General features: G+C 40.9%; 3 protein-coding genes across 12 annotated transcripts in view; all 3 read right to left on the reverse strand.

Moving 5' to 3' along the window:
• Positions 1-1,460, reverse strand: part of LOC137021429 (inter-alpha-trypsin inhibitor heavy chain H3-like) — a 19,434-nt gene extending 17,974 nt beyond the window's left edge. For 2 of the 5 annotated variants that reach the window (XM_067387833.1, XM_067387838.1), the window contains exons 1-2: positions 1,325-1,403; positions 310-491 (exon numbers count right to left, since the gene is read on the reverse strand). In XM_067387833.1, the coding sequence (XP_067243934.1) occupies positions 310-387 (78 nt within the window). In that variant the 5' untranslated portion in view covers positions 388-491; positions 1,325-1,403. Of the gene's footprint in view, positions 1-309; positions 492-1,324 lie in introns of those variants that run through there. The other 3 variants (XM_067387836.1, XM_067387835.1, XM_067387837.1) reach the window with 3 other exon arrangements.
• On the reverse strand, positions 513-12,125 carry LOC137021428 (inter-alpha-trypsin inhibitor heavy chain H3-like). 2 transcript variants are annotated; one of them, XM_067387831.1, is made up of 22 exons: positions 11,978-12,125; positions 11,106-11,269; positions 10,571-10,675; positions 10,325-10,487; positions 10,136-10,246; positions 9,907-10,035; positions 9,673-9,789; positions 9,239-9,407; positions 9,052-9,162; positions 8,577-8,758; positions 8,299-8,478; positions 7,979-8,106; positions 7,738-7,910; positions 7,400-7,429; positions 6,016-6,084; positions 5,538-5,570; positions 5,401-5,448; positions 5,200-5,313; positions 4,508-4,682; positions 4,259-4,407; positions 2,295-2,379; positions 513-2,216 (listed from the first exon to the last, which is right to left on the reverse strand). In XM_067387831.1, the coding sequence occupies exons 1-22, from the start codon at positions 12,053-12,055 to the stop codon at positions 2,102-2,104; spliced, it is 2,628 nt and encodes an 875-aa protein (XP_067243932.1). In that variant the 5' UTR covers positions 12,056-12,125; the 3' UTR covers positions 513-2,101. The 2 variants fall into 2 exon arrangements, with proteins under 2 accessions (XP_067243932.1, XP_067243933.1); XM_067387832.1 differs by lacking the exon at positions 7,400-7,429.
• A 109-nt stretch (positions 12,126-12,234) lies between these two features.
• The window catches only part of LOC137021427 (inter-alpha-trypsin inhibitor heavy chain H4-like), a 52,689-nt gene continuing 38,351 nt past the window's right edge, over positions 12,235-26,572 (reverse strand). For 4 of the 5 annotated variants that reach the window (XM_067387829.1, XM_067387826.1, XM_067387828.1 and 1 more), the window contains 3 exons: positions 13,754-13,893; positions 13,586-13,670; positions 12,235-13,509 (listed from right to left, as the gene is read on the reverse strand). In XM_067387829.1, coding sequence (XP_067243930.1) covers positions 13,395-13,509; positions 13,586-13,670; positions 13,754-13,893 — 340 coding nt within the window. In that variant the 3' untranslated portion in view covers positions 12,235-13,394. Of the gene's footprint in view, positions 13,510-13,585; positions 13,671-13,753; positions 13,894-26,327; positions 26,500-26,572 lie in introns of all 5 variants that reach the window. The other variant, XM_067387825.1, reaches the window with a different exon arrangement.

The following is a 26,572-nucleotide window of genomic DNA, read 5'->3' on the forward strand; positions in this document are numbered from 1 at the left end:
GTTAAAAACACTAATATTAATTTAGTGGAAACCGTGATACTTTTTTTAGGATTCACTGATAAATAAAGTTTAAAACAACAGTTTTTTTAAAAAAAAAACAGAAATCTTTTGTAACATTATAAATGACTGTCACGTTTGATCAATTTAATGATGAAAAGTATTAATTTCTCAAACTTTTCATCAATGTATATTCAACATGTATGAAACAGATCTAGTTTGTCTGGATCTTCATCTCAAATACAAATAATGAATCTGTTTGTAGAATTTTGACATCTTCATCTTCATCTTAATCTGAGATTTGATCCTCACCTTCTTCACAGGATGTGAACTGGCTGAGATGAGAAAGACGCTCAAGAGAATCAGTCTGAGAGCTGCTCGATCCATCATGACCTGCTCAGAAAACAGACCTCGAAACACACACTGCTTTAAACTCCTGACCACATCATGCGATTGGTTATTGTTCACCGGATTCAGGAATCAGGAACAACCCCCTTTATTTGTAATCAGAATCTCTTGAACTCCTCAAAAGCCAATATTGAGGCATGTTTTTTTTTTTTGAAAATATATTATATATATATATATATAACTTGTAAGTACTTCACATTCTGTAGAAGTTAGTTGCCGTTTTTATTTTATTATCAGACATGACCTCAAAAAAATACATACTTTACAGAAATAATTACAATCAATACTTAGAAAGGCACAAATTAAAGGGTTGCTATTTATACATAATGTAACACTACTGTAAATCAGCAAGACCTGAGTTTCAGCAATTGATGGTGAGTTAGCTGGGTTATCTCTGGAAAGTTATGTCTTATAGAAATTATAATCTCTGATGGCGGTGCCTCCAAAAATGTGTGTCAACTATCCACCAATAAAATAGATTATCTACACTGTTCTCCTGATTAAATAAAATGGATCTATTTGTTATGGGCTGTTTTCTTTATAAACTACACTGTAATCAAGTTATTAAATGCAAATATACAGTGAAACAAAGAAAATTATTAATTTTACCAAACAAACGCTCTAAAACTTAAAACAGAAATAAAATATTCGCTTTCTTTTTAGAAGAAATCAAATGAAGAACCCCCCTCGTTTATATAATGTAAATCAAATGGGATAGACACAGAGCAAAATTAACTGCAGATCAGTTATACATTGCTGCTGTAAACCTGAAACTGAAACTTAAATGACACATTCACGCTTATACGTGCTCAACTGTTCGTAAACCAAGCGCTTGGATTTTGTTGGGGGCGTTATAGCATTCTCAAACAGATGACGCTTTTTTTTTTAAAGTGCACCGTCAAACTGGTCAGCTACTCACTCAGTTGTGTTACAGAGAAACACTCCAAGTCGCGCCAAGAAGCTTTGATCCTCTTCTCCTCCAGATGCACGGGGAAAACGGTGCAACACTGAAATAGCTGTTGCGTGACACACCTGACTCCGACTCACGAAGGCCTGTGATCTCCTTCGGCACAAACAGTTCACGTTCGCATATCCCCGCAGAAAAATACTGCGATGTTGTCTGAGACTCCTCTGGGTCCTCGATTCCAGAAGAAACAATGAGCAGTGTGTTCCAATAGATTTGGCAGCTGCTTCGATGGACAGAGGAGCACACCTAATGCTTTAGTTTTTGAACACTCGGAAAACCTTCCCGTTGTCAAATTATATGCATATAGGTTATCTGTATCTGATATAGGACACAAATACTGTCGCTAAATAAACTTAACAGGTTTATCCATCTCACTCCGTCAACAGCTCGCCAATCTCTCTCCCTTCCATATCACAATCTCGCGTTCGTCGCTCCTCCCCTCATCCATTACGATTGTTTGCATGTGAACACACCAATAACCCAATGAAATATCGTATTGGCAAGCATTTAAAATACTGCAGAATACACTGTACATAATACACAAAGTCCAATGTATGTACACACAATATTGAAATAAAAAAAAAAATGAAAATAAAATAAAGGTGCACAAATATTCACAGGGTTACAATAAAATATACTTAAAATACTTTAATACTTAAAACAAATGTCAGCAAGTGTTTTACAGAGAAACATGCTCTATCCCAGTGTTTAATTTGTCCACTTTGAACTCTACAGCTGAGTGACAGTGAAATCAGAAATGTCTCCCTGCATCACAGCCTGGAACGGGACAAGCAAACATCTGATAACTGGAGTTGAAGGAAGAGTGTAGTCCGTGACATCCTCCCTACAGATACATTTATAGATTAAAACAGATATATAATAAAAGAAAAATCAGCTGTGTTTACATCTTTTGATCACTTACCAGCTCGCCTTCACTTCCTGGTCCATTATCTTTAGAGTTGGTGTTTGAGATCCTTGAATCTCCTCATATGAAGCCTCAGCTTTTCCTTCAACATTATCCACAGTTAATGAGATTTTATCCCGTGAGGGTTTAATAAAGCAAGTTACAAATCAGAATTTACCATTTAATTGCTCACCCAGCTAACAGAAATATGTTCTCTGCTATGCTGCTGCTGCAGAGCAACTACGGACTTGCTACTGCTAACAGACACGCTGCTGTGAGCATGTAAGATGTAAACTGCTGCTGCCGCATAAATAGACATACATAAATCCAGTAGCAGATCTAGGCAGGTGGAGCTGGGGGAGGTGGAGAGGTTCAGAGGAACTCTGATAGCGCACTGCAGGACCAGATTACAGTGAACACTGAACTAGACTATTTAAATGTTGAGCAAGCAGAGTTTCATGACTGAACTAGATATATAAATAACATTTTCATGCTAATGTTTTTAGAACATATTAAAGACCAAATAATTTGAAACAAACATTCTATTAAAGGTGCCCTAGAACATTTTTTCACAAGATGTAATATAAGTCTAAGGTGTCCCCTGAATGTGTCTGTGAAGTTTCAGCTCAAAATACCCCATAGATTTTTTTAAATTCATTTTTTTTAACTGCTTATTGTGGGGCATCATTATAAATGCGCCGATTCAGGCTGCTTCCCCTTTAAATGCTCGCGCTCCCCGCCCCCAAGCTCTCGACTCTATAAATACATTGCATAAACAAAGTTCACACAGCTAATATAACCCTCAAAATGGATCTTTACAAAATGTCCGTCATGTATGTTGCATGCATGCATCGGATCATGCAAGTATGGTATTTATTTGGATGTTTACATTTTATTCTGAATGAGTTTGAGGCTGTACTCTGTGGCTAATGGGCTAAAGCTAACATTACACACTGTTGGAGATATTTATAAAGAATGAAGATGTGTTTATGCATTATACAGACTGCAAGTGTTTAATAATGAAAATAATGACGGCTCTTGTCTCCGCGAATACAGTAATAAACGATGGTAACTTTAACCACATTTAACAGTACATTAGCAACATGCTAACGAAACATTTAGAAAGACAGTTTACAAATATCACTAAAAATATCATGTTATCATGGATCATGTCAGTTATTATTGCTCCATCTGCCATTTTTCGCTATTGTCCTTGCTTACCTAGTCTGATGATTCAGCTGTGCACAGATCCAGACGTTAATACTGCCTGCCCTTGTCTAATGCCTTGAACATGAGCTGGCATATGCAAATATTGGGGGCGTACATATTAATGATCCTGACTGTTATGTAACAGTCGGTGTTATGCTGAGATTCGCCTGTTCTTCTGAGGTCTTTTAAACAAATGAGATTTATATAAGAAGGAGGAAACAATGGTGTTTGAGACTCACTGTATGTCATTTCTATGTACTGAACTCTTGTTATTCAACTATGCCAAGGTAAATTCAATTTTCAATTCTATGGCACCTTTAATGTTACCGGAAGAACGTTTGTTCATATCTTGAGAGAACCTTAAAGCTCTGAGAACATTCCCTGTTAGCTGGGTCGGTTGTGTTACAACACGATCACATGAGAATGCGTATCAATAGTACACATGTGTAATCTCATAGAATATATACTCCAAAACGAGTTTTGGCATATATATGATACGTAGTTTTTCACGTGCATTTGATATGCACTTCATGGTGTGTATATGACACGCTCTTGGGTAGGATGGTGGTTGGGGGTGGGGGGTTCGTGCGTATAATACGCCATAAAGTGCGTATCATATTCACGCGAAAAACTGCGTACCATATGCACGCCAAAATGAGTTTTGAGAGTAAACATTCATCGACATTGCACTCGTATTATTGATATGCATTTTCATGTGATCGGGCTCTTGTGTTAATACATGTTTAAATGTTTGATCAGTGAAGCATTCTTACCTAAAATACCCATCAAACTGACATCTTTTGGCTGTTGCCGAACGGCAGGCCACAGAAACATGTCACCATTTTTCTTGTGAAGAAGAATAACAACGCGTATGTGTCCCATTGTAACGTCCATTTCATTGCTCCATAGAATCAGAGACACTCTGTTGAAACAGAGAAACGGATAAATTAATTCTAATTCACAATAAGGGGCTATAACATACACAAATGTAGTAAAACACATATAGATTGAGCACTATATACCCCTCTTTACTGTGTTGAGTGGGTTCCTGGCCCCACAAAAACTCAACATCATTCTGGCCATCGTGGTATCTGATAGACCTTGTGTTTATTGTCAGGCGATGGTTTGTTTTGTAATGAAAGACAATTTGACTGAATCCCTTTCGTCTATTCATGGATTCTCCATTCATAGAAAACTCTAAGACACACAGAAAGTCACATATAAGTGTATGTAAAAGGGATGCACCGATACCAAGCTCATGTACTTGTACTCCTACTCTAAAAATACCCCCGATACCAAAGACCGATACCTCACATGACGTAACTGACAGAATTGTCCGTGCACAGAGACACAGGTGTGGAAATACTTCAAAATAAGTGATGACAACACAAACATTACGAACTGAATGCATTCAATCACAATTTGTTATCGATTAGTGAATAGATAGGCGGAATCGCGCTGAATGACACAGACCAGAAGCTCTCTCTCGCGCGCGTTCTCTCTCTTTCTTGCATGCACACATAGTTGTCAAAATGTCCATCGTGTGGAGTATCTCACGCAAGTACAGTCGGTTATGCCCACCAAAAAAAAAAAAAAAGAGAGAGAGACTCCTTGGTCCTTGAAAAATGGTATCGGTGCATCCCTAGAATGTACAAAACATTTATTTAAAAAAAGATGACATTCAAAGGATGTAGAGTAAATGTGTAATAGTTACCTGAAGCAGAATCCTGAAGCAGTTTGAGTTTGTGAGGAAGAAGAACATCAAAACAAAGAGGCTTAGACTGACCAGCAGCAGACAGCAGGAACCGATTGCTACGAACTGTTGGAACTAAGAGAGAACACAACCAAATGCTGTATCATAATTATTACATACATTTTTTTTTTACATAAGTATGTTTGAGAGATCTTTATGTACCTGACATAGTAAAGAGAACAGTTTCACTCTCCCGTGGAATTATTGGACCTAAGGCCAAAAGAAGGAGTTGATCAATTGATCAAATGAGACTTACTTGACTCAAAGCAGAATCAAAGTTACACAATTTGAATACATACCAGAAAGGAAGGTAAATGAGTTCAACACTTTTCCTTTAAAAAAAAAAAAAAAAAACAGGGGGGGTTCAATTAAAATCAGAGACAGACATTATCAATTTTACTGACAAAAGCACTCAATGAAATCAATAAATAATAATAAAAAAGTACCAATGCATTTTAAAATCATTATAAGAGAAATAATTAAATTAATCAATAATTAAATTGTACCAAATTATTTTGTAATATTTCTCAAAAAGAATTACTAACAGAATTACAAAATATTCATTATAATTCATTTTACAAAACATATGTTACATTCAAATAATTTTCTTTCTATGATTAAAATGTATTTCCAAATTTTAATTTAGCTTTAATAAAGCAAATTTGCACTAACTACTCATAAAAACAAAAACAAAGCAGCCAATGATAAACACGTTCTCGAGAAAGTATAGGAGTCTTTATCAACTTTTAGATGAAGAAGAAAAAAGGCATACCATACCTGGCATAGCTGGATGAGCAGCAAGACTGGGCTGACTGTGACCGAAATTGTACTGACTAGATCCTGGTGCTGGGATATAAAACAAGTGTGAAAAATATATATTTAGGGTGCTTTCATACCTGCCTCATTTAGTTCGGTTGAATCGTACCAGAGTTCGTTTGCCCCTTTGGTGCGGTTCGTTTGGGCAGGTGTGAAAGCAGCAATCGCACTCGGGTGCGCACCAAAAGCGGACCAAACAAGCGTACCGAGACCTGCTTGAAGAGGTGGTCTCGGTACGCTTTCAAACGAATTCTGGAGCGGTTCGCTTGAGATGTGAAAGCAATCCGACCCAGTTAACGGACCAACGAACCAAATGGTATCATTTTCATAACGGAAAATATTATATAAAAATCAGTAATGTCTGATTCTGTAAGTGAGCACATTATTTACAATATCTGAAAGCCAACGAGCGCCTCTGGTGTGTAATTACACTTCTCCGTGCGAGAATGCTGTCCCGACGAAGTCTCAATTCCCGCTCTGCTTCATTATAAAATTCAAATGGTCTCTCTCGACAGACGGACAACAGGTCGCCTACTAGACAGCGCTGGGAAATCCAGAGATGGAGAGAGAGAGAGAAAGAGCGCGGGTTTGAATTTGCCGCAGCAAATATGAATTAACTGCGGGAGAGACGGCTACATTTATAAAGTGTTTGTGTGTGTCTCGACAGTTACAAATAAAGCCACAATAAGCTCATGGAGCTAGCTTGTCAATCATTATTTTGATGGATGACGCAGCGAAAACTCTGACCAATAAGAGGACAGTTGTACTCGCATGTGACTTGCCTGAATGCATTTTGGTACGCTTTGAAATGTTGCCATGTGAAAGCGAACCGAACCAAGAAGAAAATGCAACATTGTAACAAATTTAGTCCCTGTTTCGGAACAAAACAAGCGATCCATAGGTGTGAAAACACCCTTAAAGGCAGATGCAGTACTAAATTCGGCATAAAGTGAAAATTCATCTATTTTCTTAGTGCATGTTACAAAAACTTATCGTGAATCATCTATTCATGTATATGTTTCTTTTTTATTTTATTTTGACCTTGTAATTTTTATTCAAAATATCATAACTGGATCTTCCTGTGAAAGCGACAGAATTCTCTCTGGTGACGTATGCACGACTTCAACACTTTGTTCAAAGAAAGATTGGGTAGATGGAAAAGAGGTGTGTTTCACCTCAAAATCCAATCGACAAACCAATTCCCTACTTTACATTTATTTTATTTTTTGATAAGCAGTTTCACTCAGATGTACATTACAATACAGAAGAAAATATCTATCGGTACTTCTGTTTCAACTGCAATAGTTTGAGTAAATGAACTGTTAGTTCAACATTTTATACCTACATGCAGGAGATGAAGGACGTGAACTCATTACTGATTAAAAAGGAAAGAAAAGTGTTATTCACAGTATACAGTGGACAACAAGTCCAAAACCAACATTATGACAGAAAAATGAAGAAGGAATATTTAAGATTCTGCAGTAATTTTTGACAAAAGGAGACATACTGAAGATCATGTAAATTCAAGATAGACTCAAACTGTTATGCTGATAACATAATACTGAATCTATTGAAGTTCAGATACAGAATCAAATACATATAGGTTGCACAAATAAGCTTGATTAAGCTATTTTGTTAAAGGTCAAATGTTTGTTTGTAAGATTACAACCCCTCAGTTCTCACCTGGAGGTCTGGGATCCTCTTTTCCCTCTTTGGGTTTGTCGGCAACTTCCACTTCATCCTTCTGTGGCTTAGTGACGACCATAGAGGTGAGGGGGGTGACAAACTGGTATTTCAGAGAGAGTTTGAGAGCTTCTTTCTCTTCGTCCTCTTTCTCTTGTCCTTTAAGAAGCACTCTGAGACAGAAAGATGTCCTCAATGTCCAATTTAAAATGCAGAATGTCATATCACTCCATAAACTTACTGCCTTTCCAGAAGTTGCTTCACTGTCAGGTAGGCCCACAGTCTCTGCATGAAATCTTCATTCTCAGGTGGGACATCACTGGGGTCTTTTATCATTACAGTGTCCTGATACGTCACACTACTGCCTTTCTGCTCAGAAATAAAAATACTAATGAACATTTTCATCAGGAATGTTGTCATTACCTCTTTCACCAATAACTTTCCTTGAATACGAAGTGACCATTATTCCAAACTCTTAAACAATTGATCATAAATGATCATATTATCCAATATAATAAACTAAACAGAAGACATGGTTGTAAAGCTCCATGATGATCTTACTGATACTGCAATGACTTCAGTGCTGAAACTCTCCACACTGTTGTCTGTGATTTGTCCTGAAACCACAATCTCAGAGCCGTTGAAGTACAGGTTAAAGCTGGTCTTGGTAAGGTTTGTCCCTCCTGTGTATTTAAGTTGAATGTCAGTGAGGAGAGGGACGGCAACTTCATCATAGAAGCCCTACAATATAACAAACCAAAATAAAGGGTTTAAATGCATTCAAACACAGAACAGATAAGAACTGAGGATGAATTCACAGCTGATTCTCTGTAGTCCACCTGCAGCTGTAGATCAGCGTTCGAATCTTCATAAATCCTGCGAGCGACTCCACCATTTTCCAGAGACATCTTTGTCAGGAAGTCAAAGTTAACATCATGTCCAAAACCAAGACAATAGAGAGGAAACTTCAGCCCAATGGCCTTTTTCACATTGGCCATTATCCTCTCTATGTTAGTTTCACCTGATAGAGAGAAAAATAAGTTAGACTACCAACAGTACATGCTTGAAAATCAGAATTATGACATTTTTTAAATGATCAGAAAGCAATTGATGCATTGGACAATTTCATATTTCTTTTCTCTTACTGAAAAAGAAAATTAAATTGGTCAGGATAATAATCTAAAATAATCTAAAGATATTTTAATAAAGATCTAAGGCCTAAATCCATTTATTTACTGGTCTTCTAATGAGACTGAGTGAACTAGTGCTACGATAAAACACCATTAGCTCGTGTTTGTCAGTGTGAATCTGTGCCTGAAGTGGGATCTCCATCAGTCAGCAGGATCAGGATGGAGGCGGTTCCCTCTCGTGGATGTCGATTGATCATGTCCACTCCTGCTAGAACTGCAGCGTTTATGTTTGTGGCTGAAGGAAGAACAAACACAGTTGTGTCACTTTGAGGAACAACTTTCTTACTCCTCATTTAGCGTTAGGAACTCACCTCCTCTATCTCTGATCTCCTTCACAAATGATTTTGCATTCTCCAGGTTTTGCTTTGTAGATTTCAGGAGTTCACGCTTCCACGTGTCAACTGAATAATCAAAGGTGATCAATCCAAAGTGGTCATCCTCATCAAGATCACTTAAAATCCTTAGCAGTGCCAAACGAGTCTAAAGAAAAACACTTCTGTCAGAACACCTGAAAGTTATTCTTTCTCCATTACAACTGAAAATTCATTTACCAGATATGGGCAGTTTTTTACAAATTTAAACTAAGAAAATCCACAGTGATTTAAATACTGAAATCCTGTTCTTTTAACATATAAATGCAGAACGCTGCAAGATCCTTCAAAAAATGTCCTTCAGTGGTTTTACCATCAAAATTTTCATAGCTTCTTATCCTTTTGGTTGATTTGGCTGAAACGTTGACATTTACCTGATCTATTTTTCTGCCGTGCATAGAACCGCTCCGGTCAATGATAAACACCACATTTTTGGGAATACGTGGAACATCAGAGGGTGCAAAGTAGTGGACAAAATAGCCATTTGATACCTGAGAGAAACAAAAGAACATTCTGAATATCATTCATGTCTTTTTACATAGACAGTCTTTCAAAATCATATGCCATATTTATTTTACTCTCATAAAGCACGTTATTGATAAATGTACCATGACTTCTCCTTTGGGATTTTGTCTCTCAACATCGTATGTTATAAGCAGGCCACCATTCAGCCCATTTTCTCCACAGCTTTGACACTTGGTCTGTTGATCTCGAGTGGGGTAGAAGGTCACCCATGCCTGAAATGATCAGTTTGGTCATCTGGTCACTTTGTTTGAAGTGTAGGAGCATAATGAGAACATCTAAGCTAAGGGTTTTACCCTCATTTTAAGCCCTTACGTCTTTGTCTGCTCTGGTGGTTTTGATGGCATTGCCCAGATCACCGGTGCTCAAATCTCCTTTCACCTCCAAGAAGGAAATTCCTGGTTTCTCTTGGATGTGTACATCCATCTAATGTGAGTAAAGGAAACATGATCTTTCTATACATCTAAATTGATGATCTATTTCCCTCTTTGTTTCTTCTTCTACCTTGAAATCTGCCACCGGCTGCATCGGTTGGGCATTGATGAGTAACTCATATTTGCCGAGGCGACGCTTTAGCAGTTCTTCGTAGGTCAACTCAAAGGTCACTTTACTAAAAGCAGCCACCGTCACTGAAGTTTTAAAGTCTTCTAAAGTCCTTCCAACAGATCTGAAATAGTAATTAATCCCAGAATATTACTAAACATGATATAAAAACACATTTTATGGACCTATTTTTTTAATGTCCAGTACTTGATCAGTCCAGCACTTTGTCCTCGAGATACTGCTTCACTGTACTGCTGCTGAGCTTCCTGTTTTTCCTTCACAACACCATCATATGTCTTCCCCTCTATGGTCCTATGGAGAAAATGACAATGATCCCCTCTTAATATGTGTATTTCATACATACAGCATTTCATAAAATAATTAATGAATCTTTATTTTGTTGTTAAGCTGCATTATAATGGACATGACATGAGACCAACATGTTATAAATGGTTTTTTTACCACTTTCTACTTAACAAGACAAGTCACCTTTATTTATATAGCGCTTTTTAAGATGCAGATTGTGTCAATGCAGCTTTACAGTGATAACTGGTGAATAATTTTGTCCAGCTTAATTAAATTCAGTATTGATTAATTCAGTTATAAAAATCAATAATTAGCTAATTTATTAATATATCAGCACTGGAGAAAACAGTGATGTCATTGTCCAGCTCAGTTCTGTTCACATACAATGGTGTCAATGCAGGCAGATCAAAAACATAACACAACTCATGTTCCCTACATTCTGAATTTGCTGATGAAGGCAGTCTTGGGTATCTTGACCTCAAACTGGATCTCTTGAGATTCATTCAGTGTGTTCGCCACACGGCTTGTGATGACCGTTGTGGCGTAGCGACTGGTGACCGTGGAGTTAATGTAGAAGCTGTATATATCCACATCTTGTTTCTGTTGAGACATCAAACAGTTCAGTCACATTGGATGGTGCACATTTACTCCTTTTTGTGTGGGATTGTTCAAATATTTAATGCACGAAAATGGCATGAAGAAAAGGCCTTTGGACTAAACAACAAATACATTTTGATGACTACATCTCAGTGTAAACTATTGAGCAATAGATAGTTCTCTTTACTCAAACTGCATTTTAAATGATACACTGCTGTTCAAAAATCAGTACGATCTTTAATTTCTGAAAGAAGTTTCTTAAGCTCACCAATGCTGCTTTTGTTTTGTAAAAAAAACAACAACAAAAAAAAAAAAACAGTAATTTTGTGAAATATCTTTTCAGTTTAAAATAACAGTTTTCTATTATAGCTTATTACATTTTAAAATATAATTTATTCCTGTGATCCAAAGCTGAATTTTCAGCATCATTACTCCAGTCTTTTCTTTTCTCCAGATTTTCTGCTTAAAACACTAATATAAATTTAGTGGAAACCGTTATATATTTTCTTTCTTTAATGAATATAGTTTGATGTCATATTTAATCACTTTAATTATTAAACGTATTAATTTCTCAAACTTTTGAACACTGTATATTCAACATGTATTAAATAGATCTAGTTTGTCTGCATCTTCTTCTCAAATAGAAATAATTAATCTGTTTTTAGAATTTTGTCACATCATCTTCATCTTAATCTGAGATTTGACCCTTACCTTCTTCACAGGATGTGAACTGGCTGAGATGAGAAAGACGCTCAAGAGAATCAGTCTGAGAGCTGCTCGATCCATCATGACCTGCTCAGAAAACAGACCTCGAAACACACACTCCTTTAAACTCCTGACCACATCATGCGATTGGTTATTATTCACCGGATTCAGGAACCACCCCCTTTATTTGTCTCTTGAACTCCTCAAAAGTCAATATTGAGGCATGCTTTTTTAGAGAAATATATTATCTATATAACTTGTAATTATTTCACATTCTGTAGAATTTTTTTTGCTGTGTTTATTTTATTATCAGACATGACCTCAAAAAATACATACTTTACAGAAATAATTACAATCAATTCTTAGAAAGGCACAAATCAAAGGGTTGCTTTATGTATACAGTACATAAAATTTATTAGGGATGCACCGATACCATTTTTTAAGGACCGAGTACGAGTACCGATACTTTTTTCTAGTACTCGCTGATACCGATGCCTAGACATTTATTTATTTATTTATTTTAGACTAATGAATGTGGGACAGCTTCTTTATTATTACTCTAATGAAAAAAGTAATAATTTTTATGTGCTTGTCACAAACATAAAGAACAAAAATTTCACAGTGTCCAATAACCTTCAAAGGGCATAATTACCAATATATATAATTGTTGTTATATAAAAAGAAATTTACAAATAATAGCAAAAAAAAATTACTAGAGATAAAAATCAAATAAACTTGTTTTTCAGAAATATAGGTTTATTTACCATGTATACATTTATTTAACATTTTTGTTGTTTTATTAACATTAATGACAACTATGGTCCCTTTAAGACCGAATCCATGGATACTGACACATATCCTATTGAATCCATGAATACTGACACATATCCTGTTTTCACCCAAACGTTTATGTCCATAGATATACATAATAAAGCTGCTCGATCCATTGGCTATTATTGACCGGATTCAGGAACTTTATTTGTAATCAGAGTCTCTTGAATTCCTCAAAAGTCAATATTGATGGATGCCAAATAGAAAATGTATTATCTGATATAATTTGTAAATATTTCACATTCTGTAGAAGTTTGCTGTTGTTTTTATTTTATTATCGAAATCAAAAAATAGATAGGTCTACTTTACAGAAATAATCACAATCAATATTTAGAAAGTCGCCAATCAAACGATTGCTATGTATAACATTGTTGGTGTGTAATTTTAATTGCTATTTTGTCACATGGTTTGCCAGCTAAAGCAACAAATAGAGAAAATGAATAAAGTGGTAATTCCAGCATCATTAAGAGGGAAAGGATGGAAAAGATGAGAATCATATTGTTCAACAATTTTTTTTTTAAAGAATAGATTGCATTTTTTAAGGTCAGCGTGAAAACTGACAAGAAAATTCTTAAGTAAATTTGTCTGAACTCTACAACTGAGTGACAGTGAAGTCAGACAGCTCCCGCTGCGCAACAACCTGGAACAGTACGAGCCAACATCCAATGACAGGAGCAAAAGAAAATCTGTAGTCCGTCACCATCACCCTGAAATTAACAAGATACACTTAAGCCTATTTAAAAACATAAAAGTTCAATTCAGTCAAATATGTTTGTTGATTACCAAGATGTCTTCACTTTCTTGTTCTTTAACTTTAAAGTTGGTGTTTGTGATCCTGGGATTTCCTCATATGAAATATCATCTTCTCCTTAAAATATTATCATAACTTATTCATTCATATTCATTATCGATTAAGAACGTATATAAATGATTGATTAATGACTCTCTTACCTAAAATTCCTGTGGAATCTTCTGGCTGTTGCCAAACTGCAGGCCACAGAAAATTTTCATCTTTCTTATGAAGAAGAATGACAACACGTATGTTCCCCATGGTAACATCCATTTCATTACTCCGCAGAATCAGAGACACGCTGTTGACAGAGTAAAGGGCTGTTCACACCATGGTCAATGACTATAACGTTAAAGATAATGGTAAAGTTTTAATAATCATTCTAATTCTATGAGAATAGGGAAGTCCACAACTATAACATAATACATACAACATACTATAGCAAAAACAACACAGAGGAATGGTGTCATTAGAATCACTTTCAGAAAGATTAATAATAAAAAAAAGAACAATAAAATTATTGAGCCAATCAAGATCTATCCTGCTTTAAAGAGCTTGAGCATTTATGCTGCCTTCACGTGCTATCAGAATTAATGTAAATACAAGTTCCCTAGTGGGAAAGGGGACATGAACACCTGTCAAGTTGTATTTACTACTGCAGGGAAACTCACAAGATAATTTTAATAGGCCTATTCGAGTTCCCGAACTTTACCTTCATCCTCTACTCACTTCCTGTAATAAATCCTTCCCTCATGGGTCATGACCTGAAGCCCAAAATTCTACTTTTCAAAATTCTATTTTTTTTTGTCCAGAAAGCTTATACCATTTCATTTTTAAAATAGTTTTTCTATTTTTTAATGCAATTTTTTGGAGATTTATTATTTTATTTTTTATGTTATCAATAAATAAATAATTTAAGCACATTCTTCACATTCTTTCAACTTAAATTCAAAATAACTCTCCGATACCTGCAATATCCAGCTCAAAATATCTTGCATTGGGTCAATTTAGGTGTCTCTGCATGCCAACCTCTTGTTGGAAAAAAATGATAACATGAAATTTCATGTTCCCTTTCGATCCTACACCGTTAGGCTAGACGCATATGGGGAAAACTCCTTTTCTCTGATTTCTGAAGCCTTTTTTCAATCATGCAATGGCCATTGGTTCATGTAGGTGTACTGAAACAAATCAATGATGGTGCGGCAGAGCCGTGCGAGCCTATAGTGTGCGAGCGCGCCAAAGCCCGCCAAAAGGGGTGGACATCTGACTATATAAGCGGGCATTTCACCTAGGCAGACTCATTCATTCTCCTTAAGTGACGACGTATACTTCTCCAGGCTGGATCTCGAGACTTGAAGCCAGTGTTGCCAAGTCTGTGGTTTTCCCGCGGAATTAGGCTACTTTTACACTGTTGCCACGGGTTGTTTTTCATGTCCGCAGATTGAATTGACCCAAAATAAATCGACCCCGGAAAGCAATTTTTACTGTGGGACCCCCCTGAAATCCGTCTGGGCTAGTTTTGAGGAGCAATTTGGGCGGGTTTTGTTGTGAAAACCTGGCAACCCTACTTGAAGCCACCTTTGCCTGCAAGCAGCTGGATTCACCACTTACCTGCAAGCTGATCAGCTCGCTGCACTGCAGCAGCTCAGCGCACCGCTTGTTTGTTGCAAAATACTAAATATCTGAGCATGTCGCTTGCTGGTCCCGCCCCTGTAAGCCATGTTCATCGAGAACGAACGCTCTCACTACGAGGGCGTGAGAGCGAGCTCAATGCTGACAGCGTTCAGCTGAATATAACATGACTCATGGAATATATTGTTTTTGAAAGAGCATATTTCTCCATCGTATTTTGTAAAATGCCGAACCTCTGAGCATTTTGCTTGCCGGCCCCACCCCTGTTTTCCACTGTTCTGTTTCTCTAAAGCCGAGATGAAAAACAAAGGGTTACAGGGCCAGTGAACGTGACTAAGTAAGCTCTCACCGGTCTATGTCTCACTCTTCCTGCAGCAAGGGATTTCCTGGTGCTGCACGCGCTGTTAGGGTGAGTGCCACACTAACAGTGTTCAGCTGACTGCAGCACTGACAATCTCCCCTGTAACTATCAGGTGAGACTCATGGGAGATATTTCTTCTGAAATAGCATTTTCATTTGTGTTTGTGATAAATGCTAAATTTCTGAGTGTGTCACTTGCCGGCTCCGCCCCCGCAAGCCACCTCCATTGAAGATGGATGCTCTCACCATGAGAGAGCGAGTCTTGCCTCACTGCGTTCACAGACCGCTTCTCTGAAGTCGGCTCTTCCCCTTGATCTCCACTGTTCTTTTTATCTCTGGCTTGAGACAAAAGAACAATGCAATCACAAAACTGATTGAATGGGGCTAGGTGAGCTCATGTCGGTCTTTTCCTACATGTCTCATCCTCCCAGCAGCAAGAGGATTCCCCAGCTCTATGCATGCTGCAAGAGCAAGCAAAGCAGTGACAGCAGTCAGCTGAATGTAGTGCTAACAGCTCGTTAATGTATGACGTTCTCCCTTAGAGACTAATTTAACTATTTTTTCTAAAGAGTTTTTTCATGAATTTTTATGCCACCTAACACTCTGTTCAGTTCCGGGTGCTGTAGACAATGTGTTTGTTAGCACTGGGCCCGCTCATGTTCCCACACCCATGCAACTAATTGCTGTTATAGCAACAAGATAAAACAAACATCACCTGGCCTGGCTGGCCATCCCCAGAGTGTCAAAAGGGGTTTTGGGTATAGTAAAACAAGGCTACATTCTCCAGTTCGCTTAAAGAGCCCTGTTATTCAATGGCGTGATCCTCACCTCCATGAAGAACAAGGACGTTCACATACTGTGCTCCGAGGTGAATACTTTGCTGGCAAAAGAGCCATAGAAGTGGTTCCTCCAGTTCAGAGCGAGTCAGGCTTCCACAGCCGTTCCTCCCTCATCCCAAATAAGGACAGTGGTTCTTTCCCCTCTGAGGCAGATGGGAATCTGCATACTGAATTACCTCAATGACTGGCATGTTCTAGCCCAGTCAGAGGTAGAGCTTGTGTCACACAGGTCCCTCTTCCTCAACCACTTAGAGTTTTTGGAACTCAGAGTCAATTTTGTCAAAAAGCTCCTTGTCTCCCAGACAGCATATTTTGCTCCTAGGAAGAATTCTCAACTCAACCCACATGAGGGGTCTAGTCTCGTCAGAATGAGCGTGGACCATACAGCAGCCTGTGGCTGAGCAAGGAAAGCGAGCTGCACATCAACCACCAGGAAATGTTGGCAGTCTGTCAAGCACTTCATGCTTGTTGATGGGAGCCTGTAGACCTCCCAGAGAATATCCTAAATACCATTGCGCAGGCTAGAGCTCTGTCTACAAGGCGCCTCTACGCTCTTAAACGGTCTGTCTTCACTGCTTGGTGTACAGCCCGCGGTAAAGACCCATTTGCATGTGACATATCTATTACCCCCTTTCCACTAGCACGAATCAGGTGCTAGTTCAGAGCTAGTGCTAGTGCCAGTTCGGAGTTGGTTCAACTGATGAACCTTCTAAGAACCGGTTTGCCTTTCCACGGGCTAGAGAGCCACCACAGAGCCAGGTCTCGCGTCACTGTACACATCTCATATTTCACAGCAAAGCTAGCGCTGCAGCGCCAAACGCAAACAAACCAGGCTTGTTTGAGATGCATCGGCTTCACGCATAGCGATCAGCGCATGACATCAAAGCTCCGCGAGAACGATCCAAAAGCACAAGGAGTCGTATGCTCTACAAACGCTCCCACGGATCCGCGGCACCTACCGAATCGGTCCGCGCTGCTCCGATGCATCTCGAACAAGCCTTTTATCAACAATCTCGGATGTTTCACTACTGTTGATGCTCATGACTTTGCGAACCTACATCGGCATCCAAACACGGCTCGCCGTAATTTGTATATAGACAGAGATTACGATCGAGCTGCTATTAGCTCGATTAGCTGCTATTTCAAAAATGCCGGTCACGGGTGTCTTGTTGGTCACGGTATCCCCGCGCCCAGTCCCTGACGCAAGCGGTTGTTACTTCTAGCCCAGCAACGTTTTGGTGCTACTTACGAACCATTTTTCCTGGTTCGGAGCTGGTGCTTCGTGTGTCGAAAGACAAAGAACTGATTTGAAACTAGGCTCTGGCTCCGAACCAGCACTCAAACAGCCTTGGTGGAAAAGGGGTATTTGATATTGTCCTTCCTTCAAGAGTTATTGGATAAGGGTTGTACATCCTCAACTCTTAAGGTCTATGTCACGCCCATAGCAGTTTCTCATGCTCCTATAGCCGGGCAGTCGGTGGGCATGAACAACCTCAATGTTCGTTTTTTGAAGGGGTCTAGGCGACTGAACCCTCCTTGCTCCTTCACTGTCCCTACGAGGGACCTGTCCACGGTTCTGAGGGGCCTTAGTTATCCCTCTGCGTGAGGAAGATCCATTTAGATCTGCTCTGATGGATAGATCCATTTAGATCCGCTCTAATAGACAAAAAGTTGAGTTATCCCTCCAGCGTGAGGAAGATCAATTTAGATCCGCTCTGATGGATAGATCTGTTTATATCCACTATGACGGACAAAATAAAACTCCCTGAAACTTCCCAACTCTTCCATCCAGATAGTTGTATTATCTGTTTTTACTGTTATTTTTATTTCTACTGCATTCCATTTTTATTCTTATGTATTTGGTTCTTCTTTATGTAAAGAACTGAATTACCATTGTGTATGAAATGTGCTATACAAATAAAATTGCAGTTCGGGTTGGGTCAAACAATCTTGGGTATGGGCCGGGTTCGGGCTTCAGATACACTGATTCAGATACACATGTAGACATTATAAAACCTTTTTTTTGTTAAAGTTTTAGCATTTTTAGTGTAAATTGAGCATTTTTGTTATTTATTCATTTATTTTTTTGTATGTGTACTGAAGCATTCTTCACATTCTATTCATTCCTAATGGGTCTAATTGACCCACAAGGGAAGAGTTTGTTACTTTTTTGAAAACACTTTACAATAAGTTAATTAGTTAACGTACTAATGAACTGCACTTCTACAGCATTTATTAATCTTTGTTAATGTTAATTTCAGCATTTACTAATACATTATTAAAATCAACAGTTGTATTTGTTAACATTAGTTCTGTCAGGATCAAAGATGACTCGCAGTTAGCATTCAGTTTGGATTGGCGGTATTGTTCTTTTCTGGGTAAAAACTCCCTGCCCATCCATGCAGCCTAGCATTGATAAGAGCAGCGATTACCCCCCCCTTAGGGTAAACAGAACAAAACCAATATCATTAATTTTCTTAATGACAATAATTAATGTAACATAACTGAAGAAATTAGTTTGATCAAAAGAAATATCAGAAGGTCAAGTCCTGACTGGACGAAGGAGGAGCTGGGGACGGAGGAGGATAATTAGCTCCTGAGCAATGCGATAAAGCTGCTGATAATACTGAATGGACCATGTATATATGAATGTGGTGATAGGCATCGTATTCCTATAGTTAAATGTGAATCAGCTGTCAGGTGATGCAATATTGACTAACGTGACCTACCAGAACTAATGTGCTTGAATGCACTGTGAACAAACATAAACAGCTGTATTTTTATAGACTAACATTAAAAAAGATTAATAACTGCTGTAACAAATGTATTGCTCATGGTTAGTTCATGTTAGTTAATACATTAATTAATGTTAAAGGGGGGATGTAATGCTATTTCATGCATTGACTTATTTACACTGTTAAAGAGTTGGATTGTCATGCTAAATATGGCCAAATTTTCAAAACACGAGTTGGACGTAGTCCGGAGTATTTCTGTGCCAAATATACTACTTCCGGTTGTGGACCTGTCTAGCAGAATTTTTTTAGAGTATGGTCTTTATCACGTAATAAAGGGCAGAATTCCTTGTATAGGCACTTCTCCCTGATAAGCATGCACACACACACACACATCACCCAGAGCAAGAGCATGCCCATCAACGTGCTTCTTTTGGGTTACAGAAGCCGAGAGATTTTTCAACAATGCTGTGTCCCAATTCAGGGGCTGCACCATTCGAAGGCCACATTTGAAGGCTGCATACCTCATCAAGGCAATATCGTTTCAGAAAAATAATTGTTAGATTGCAAAGTGAGAAAGAAATTACAGTATTTTACACCTCACAATGAATATCAGTCATTTTTATTACTGTTACTTTTCTTAAATAAGACATCCTTGATGACGTATTCAGCCTTCAAATGTGACCTGCGGAGGACACAGTCTTCGAAATGAGATGCAGCTCCTGTCTCAAAGGAGTGTGTTTTTGGTTGTGGAAAGATTACTTTTTTCAGCTTCCCAAATAACCTAGCATTAAGGGAACAGTGGATGAAGTTTGTTTTTCTGGGGCTGCAACGGAGTTGTGCACGTATGTTTGTTTGTTCCCAGAATTTCAGTGATGAATGCTTTGTAAACAAATCCCAGTTCAACACTGGATTTGCAGATTGCAGGCAGTGAGTAAAACTGCATCAAATGTCTGTGTTTTGTTGGCAATTGGCACGCAAGTGCATAACATTTAAACAGCACGAACATTTTTTGTTCCCCTTTTATTTATAATGATGTCGCACCTTGCAGGCGGTCTCTACGCAAAAGCTGCGCACACTCATGACTCTTTAGATCGGTGTCCAGGAGCTCGCGCTTTTTCCGGAAAGACTTGATACAGTGCATCCATCTTTGAGAAATATAATAGAACTAAAGACTTTTTTGAGATATGAAGGATGCAATACTACTCTACAGGTACTCAAGATTAACATGAGATTGGTAGAAACTGTGTGTGTTACCTACCCTTTACCAATGAACCTTGTTACCACTTTTTTGTTACAACCACAAAAACTCCTTGAATCCAGTCAATTGTTTTTTTTTTGTTTTTTGTGTATTTGTGGTTCAAGTACGACAAAAGTCATAAGGTCTCAGACCACTCTGATGAGCACTCAATTTAAATAATAATAATAATAAAAAAATTTAAAAAAAGAGTTTCAGAGGGACGAATTAAGAAACCTGGCTGAGGGGAGAACAATGGCTGCTGTGACTGGTATTATACTAACTTTTTCCACAACAGCTACATCGCCTTGTCTTGTCGCTAAAGTTGCACATTTATATATATGAATAACTATTTGAAGCATTTTGTATGTTTTATACACAGTGAAAATAACCTGTATTTGACCTAATTTCTATAATCATCAGAAAGCTATCTAGATAGCACATGAAGGCAGCATTGAAGCGGCAGAAAACAAAACTACAGTGTGCTTAAACAGAGTGCTATGCATTGGTTTTGATACTAATATAGCCATCGTTATAGTTTGTTTTTGGTGTGACTGGGCCTTAACTGATAAATGAATTCTACCTCAATATCACCAAAAAAACCGTACTCGGTTACTAACGTAACCTCGGTTCCCTTTCGATACTTCACTCGTACTGCGTATGGGGAAAGGTCTCCTTTTTCCCCGTTACTGAAGCCTTTTTCAATAACGCAGTGTAACTGCATCGTCATTGGTTCACTCATAGACAAGTTGTTGAACCAATGACGGCGCGGCATAGCCGCTCGGCCTATGGCGACAAAGCCCGCGAATATTCCCGCCGAAATGGGCGGGGTAGCTATATAAGCAGGCGCATCGCCATAGGATTTCAGGTCATTCGACTGAAGCGACGACACTGAAGCCGCAGCCTCGTGGCACGGCATGTAACGCAGTACTCGTTCCGTATCTCAGGGAACCGAGGTTACGTTAGTAACCGAGTACGTTCCCTTTCGATACTTCACTCGTACTGCATATGGGGAACGAATTCAACCGCGCCGTGCCACGGCAGGGAACGACTGGACTTGTCTTGGACACCGCGAGGGAACCAGAGGACAAGTGAGAAGGCTGGAGCCGTCGAACCCTTGTTACACTACCAAAAGGGGAGTTAACTCCCAGAGTGGCATGAAGCGGAGCTCAATAGAGGCCGCTGGATCATACAGAGATGACCGAGCTTGTAAGGTCGGGACATCCAAATGATAAAATCTGACAAAAGTGGACGGCGAGGACCAGCCGGCTGCCTCACAGATGTCTTTAATCAAAACTCCACTAGACCAGGCCTAAGAGGAAGCCATTCCTCTAGTGGAGTGGGCTCTAACTCCTATGGGGCAGTTGAGGCCCATAGAGGAGTAACAAAGAGTGATAGCATCGACTATCCGACACGCAAGACGTTGCTTTGAGACTGAAGACCCTTTGGTGCAGCCACCAAAGCAGATAAAGAGCTGATCGGATTGCCGGAAAAGCTGTGATCGCTCAACGTAGGTCCTTAATGCCCTGACGGGGCAGAGCAATTCCAGCTCTCGCTTGTCCGACGAGGGAGGAAGCACTGAGAGGGAAATGACCTGTGCTCTGAATGGAGTCAAGACCACCTTAGGGACGAAGCCATGCCTAGGTTTCAAAACGACTTTGGAGTCGTTGGGCCCGAACTCAAGGCATGCATGGCTCACGGAGAGGGCCTGCAAGTCACCAACTCGCTTAACCGATGCTAGTGCAAGTAGCAGAGTGGTTTTGAGCATCAGGGGCCTGAGGTCAGCTGAACGCAGTGGCTCAAAGGGAGGCCCTTTAAGAGCTCTGAGGACCAAAGAGAGGTCCCAGGTGGGAACAGTGAGAGGATTTAATCGCCTAGAACCTCTCAAGAAACACACCAGGAGGTTGTTTCGTCCCACTGACTGGCCAGCAATAGGAGCGTGAAACGCTGCAATGGCTGCTACGTAAACTTTGAGCGTTGAAGGTGTGCGACCCAGACTCAAACGCTCCTGGAGAAAAGACAGTATCGGAGATACGTCACACTCCACTGGGTCTATGTTGCGTGTAGAACACCAGTCAACAAAGACCGACCATTTCTGGGTGTAGAGGCGTCTCGTGGACGGAGCTCTCGCCTGAGAAATGGTATTCAGCACATCCCTGGGGAGGTTAGCAGGCTCCCGTCGTCCTGTTCGCCTGAGAGAGGAGGTCCCGTCTCAGGGGGATCAGCCACGGGGCTTTCGTGGAAAGCCTGAACAGCTCTGAGGACCAAACTTGGCTCCTCTAGAGCAGGGCCACCAGGAGAACTCTGTGCTTGTCTTCCCTGATTCATCTGATGATCTGCAAGATCAGAGCAATCGGGGGAAAAGCGTAAAGGAGGGTGCTGGGCCAGATGTGAGCAAGCGCAATGTCCTCCGAGAAATAAATTGGGCAGTGAGAGTTGTCTTGAGGCGAAGAGGTCTACCTCTGCCTTCCCGAAGAACTCCCAGATCGTGAGAACCGTCTGGGGGTGGAGCATCCACTCGTCTGAGGGGACATTGCTCCGGGATAGCATATCTGCTCCCAAGTTTGTTCTCCCGGTTGTGTGAGTCACTCTGAGTGACTGAAACCTTGGTAATGCCCATTCCAGAAGACGCTTCGCCAGAGCGCATAAGCGGCTGGACGAAAGACCACCCTGGCGATTTATGTATGACACCATTGTCATGCTGTCCGACTGGACTTAAGACGTTGCGTCCCGTCAGGTGTGTCTAAAAGGCGCGAAGGGCTCGAATCACTGCCAACATTGAGGCAGTTGATGTGCAGATGGCTTCTTCATGAGACCACGAGCCGAAGGCCGGTCTGCCCTTGCAAAGAGCACCCCAACCTGTGTTGGGTGCATCTGTTGAGAGCACCGTTCTTCTGAACACCGCCTATAGGGGTACACCTTGACTGAACCATACAGGGTTCATCCAGGGTTTCAGAGCTGTCTAACAGGCCTGATTGACCCCGAAACGCAGGCGGCCGTGCCGCCAGGCGTGAGGAGGGACCCGGAACTTCAACCAGTATTGCAAAGGCCGCATCCGTAAGAAGGCCGAGCTGCAGAACCGGGAAGGCAGAAGCCATCAGCCCTAGCATCCTCTGGAAGTACTTCAGAGGGAGATAGGCTCTGTTCCTGACCAATGCCGCGAGCTGCTGAATGGCCAGAGCGTGCTCTGGCGATACTACAGCCGTCATACGGGCTGAGTTGAATACTGCACCCAGGAACATTATACGTTAGCTGGGGAGCAGTGAGCTCTTGGCAAAGTTGACCCTGAGACCCAGACACTCCATGTGGCTGAGTAGCACGGATCTGTGATGCTCCAGCTCAGCTCGTGACTGGGCTAGGATGAGCCAGTCGTCGAGAAAATTGAGAACCCGGATTCCCAACTGTCTCAGTGGGGAAAGCGCCATGTTCATGCACTTGGTAAAAGTGCGAGGAGCTAGGGACAGCCCGAATGGAAGGACCATATATTGGCAAGCCACGCCTTCGAATGCGAATCTCAAGAATCGCCTGAGATGGGGGGCTATCTGGATGTGAAAGTATGCATTTTTCAGGTCCAGCAAGCAGAACCAGTCCCCGGGGCAAACCTGCACGGGGATCTGTTTCAGCGTTAACATCTTGAACTTCCATCTCATGAGGGAAAGGTTCAGGAGTCTGAGGTCTAAGATGGATCTAAGACCGCCATCACTCTAGGGAATGAGGAAGTAATGGCTGTAAATCGCTCTCTGAGGGGAGACCATTTCTATAGGCCCCTTCTCGAACAGAGACATCACTTCGGCTCGGAGGACGTGAGCGTCGTCCGTGTTTACTGAAGTGGGAAGCACCCCGCAAAAACGCAGGGGTCTGCGAGCAAACTGGAGCGAGTAGCCTTGAGATATTATCCCCAGAACCCCCTTGATACTCCGGGGATGGCCTGCCAGGCCCGCGTGACAAGGGGTTGAATGGTGCCGGTTGGCGGGCCACTGGAAGGGGGGGCCTGCATACCGGCTAGTTTTTAGAAATGCTCATGCATCCTCATGAACGTGGCTTGCGGGGTGAAACCGGCAAACGACACGCTGAGAAACTCAGTAAACAGATATATGCTTCTTGGAAAAATATACATGTATCCCACCTGAGTCAGGGGAGAGCATCAAGATATATTCCACAGAGCGTTGTCGGAAGTGAGACCGCTCTACCTCAATGAACATGGCTTGCAGGACAGAGCCAGTAAGTCACATGAACAGAGGTCCAGCATAATGAGCATGTTAGTTCCACCAAGCACAAGTGAGCATTGAGCTCGCTTTCAGTGAGCGCATACATCCTCATGAACGTGGCTTGCAGGGGCAGGGCCGGCAAACGACACGCAGAGAGACTGGAATAATATGCTACATCAACTGATATGCTGAATATAAATAACATAGGTCTCACCTAAGACAGGGGGAGAGCGACATGTTATATTTCTCAATGAAGCGGCTTGCGGGGCAGAACCGGCAAGCAACGCATAGAAAAACTCAGCGCAAACAGCAGAATCAGCTCCATTAATACAGTATAAAAACATGTTTCTCGCCCGAGTCGGGGGAGAAGGTCACGTTATATTTCTCAATCGACGCGGCTTGCGGGGCGGAACCGGCGAGCGACGCGCATTGAGATAAGGAAAAATACACTCACACAAATAGAAAATGTATCATGAGTCTCGCCTAAGTCAAGAGCATCATGTCAAATTCAGCTGAGAGATTGTTATATTGTTATATTTCTCAATAAACGCGGCTCGCGGGCAGAACCGGCGAACAACGCATAGAGAAGACTCAGTGCAAACAGCAGAAGGATGCTCCATTAAATTAATCATATAACATCTTTCTCACCCAAGCTAGGGAAGAAAGACATGTCATATATCTGGATTAACGCGGCTCGCGGGGGAGGGACCGGCGAGCGACGCACATAGGGAGAAATAAACTCACTCAGATAGAAAATGTATCACGAGTCTCGCCTAAGTCAGGGGAGAGCATCATGTCAAATTCAGCTGAGAGAGCGAGAGCTCGCATCCTCAACGAGCGCGGTTTGCGGGGGAGGACCCGGCAAATAACGCGTTCGGAGACGGCATTTGAAGCAAACGCCAGCGAGAAAGTAGAAAAATAAGCTCTGTACTCACCTGACGGAAGACGGCATGGAATAAGCTGAATGCTCTCAGATGCTGAAGGCGGCACGAGGGCGGCGCGGTGAACAGCTGCTAGAGAACGAAGATCCGCCGAGCGATTGGCTCTGCATGTGCCACAGTTGTGGCGCGGCATTGTAGGCAACGCCACCGCCGTGAAAACGGCGATTGGCGGCAGGAGACGCGCTGAGAGGCGGCCGGAAGCGGGCGGCTCGAGAGCGGCGCTCGAAGCGGCAGTCTGCGAGGGCGCCGGCGCTGTCTTCGTTCGCGCGGTCTCAGCTCAGTCCGCTGCGGGAGCCTCTTCAACGGCGGCAAGAACTTCTCCCAGGCGAGCTTCTTCCAGGCGGCGAAGGCTTCAGCCGGAAATCAGCAAAGAGTAATATGTAGTCGTCGCTGAAGGAGAGAGAACTGAAATCCTATGGCGACGCGCCTGCTTATATAGCTACCCCGGCCCCGCCCATTTCGGCGGGAATATTCACGGGCTTTGTCGCCATAGGCCGAGCGGCTATGCCGCGCCGTCATTGGTTCAACAACTTGTCTATGAGTGAACCAATGACGATGCAGTTACACTGCGTTATTGAAAAAGGCTTCAGTAACGGGGAAAAAGGAGACCTTTCCCCATACGCAGTACGAGTGAAGTATCGAAAGGGAACTAAGGAGTTATAAATTAATATTTTGTAATAACATTATGTAAATTCTCAAATTAACATTTGAACACAATAAGTGTTTTTTTATAGTTGTGTTAAAAAATATTCTTGAAGATTTATTCAACAAACAGTTTAATATTACTGTTCTGTCTCATGGTGGGTGAGGCCTTGATCCCATGAAAACTTCACAGTGTCCTGTCCATCAAAGTAGGAAATCTCACTAGTGCTGAGCAGCAGATGGTGATGCATTTTGTAATGAATTGCAATCTGACTGAAGCCGTTCTCTGAATCAAGCTGCCCGTTCATAGAAAACTCTGCAGAGTATAGACAAACATCACAGTGAGATTGTGCTTAAACAGAAAAGAAAAAATAAAAGCAATGGAATAA

The sequence above is a fragment of the Chanodichthys erythropterus genome, chromosome 6 (genome assembly GCF_024489055.1).
Source record: "Chanodichthys erythropterus isolate Z2021 chromosome 6, ASM2448905v1, whole genome shotgun sequence".
Taxonomy (NCBI): Eukaryota; Metazoa; Chordata; class Actinopteri; order Cypriniformes; family Xenocyprididae; genus Chanodichthys; species Chanodichthys erythropterus.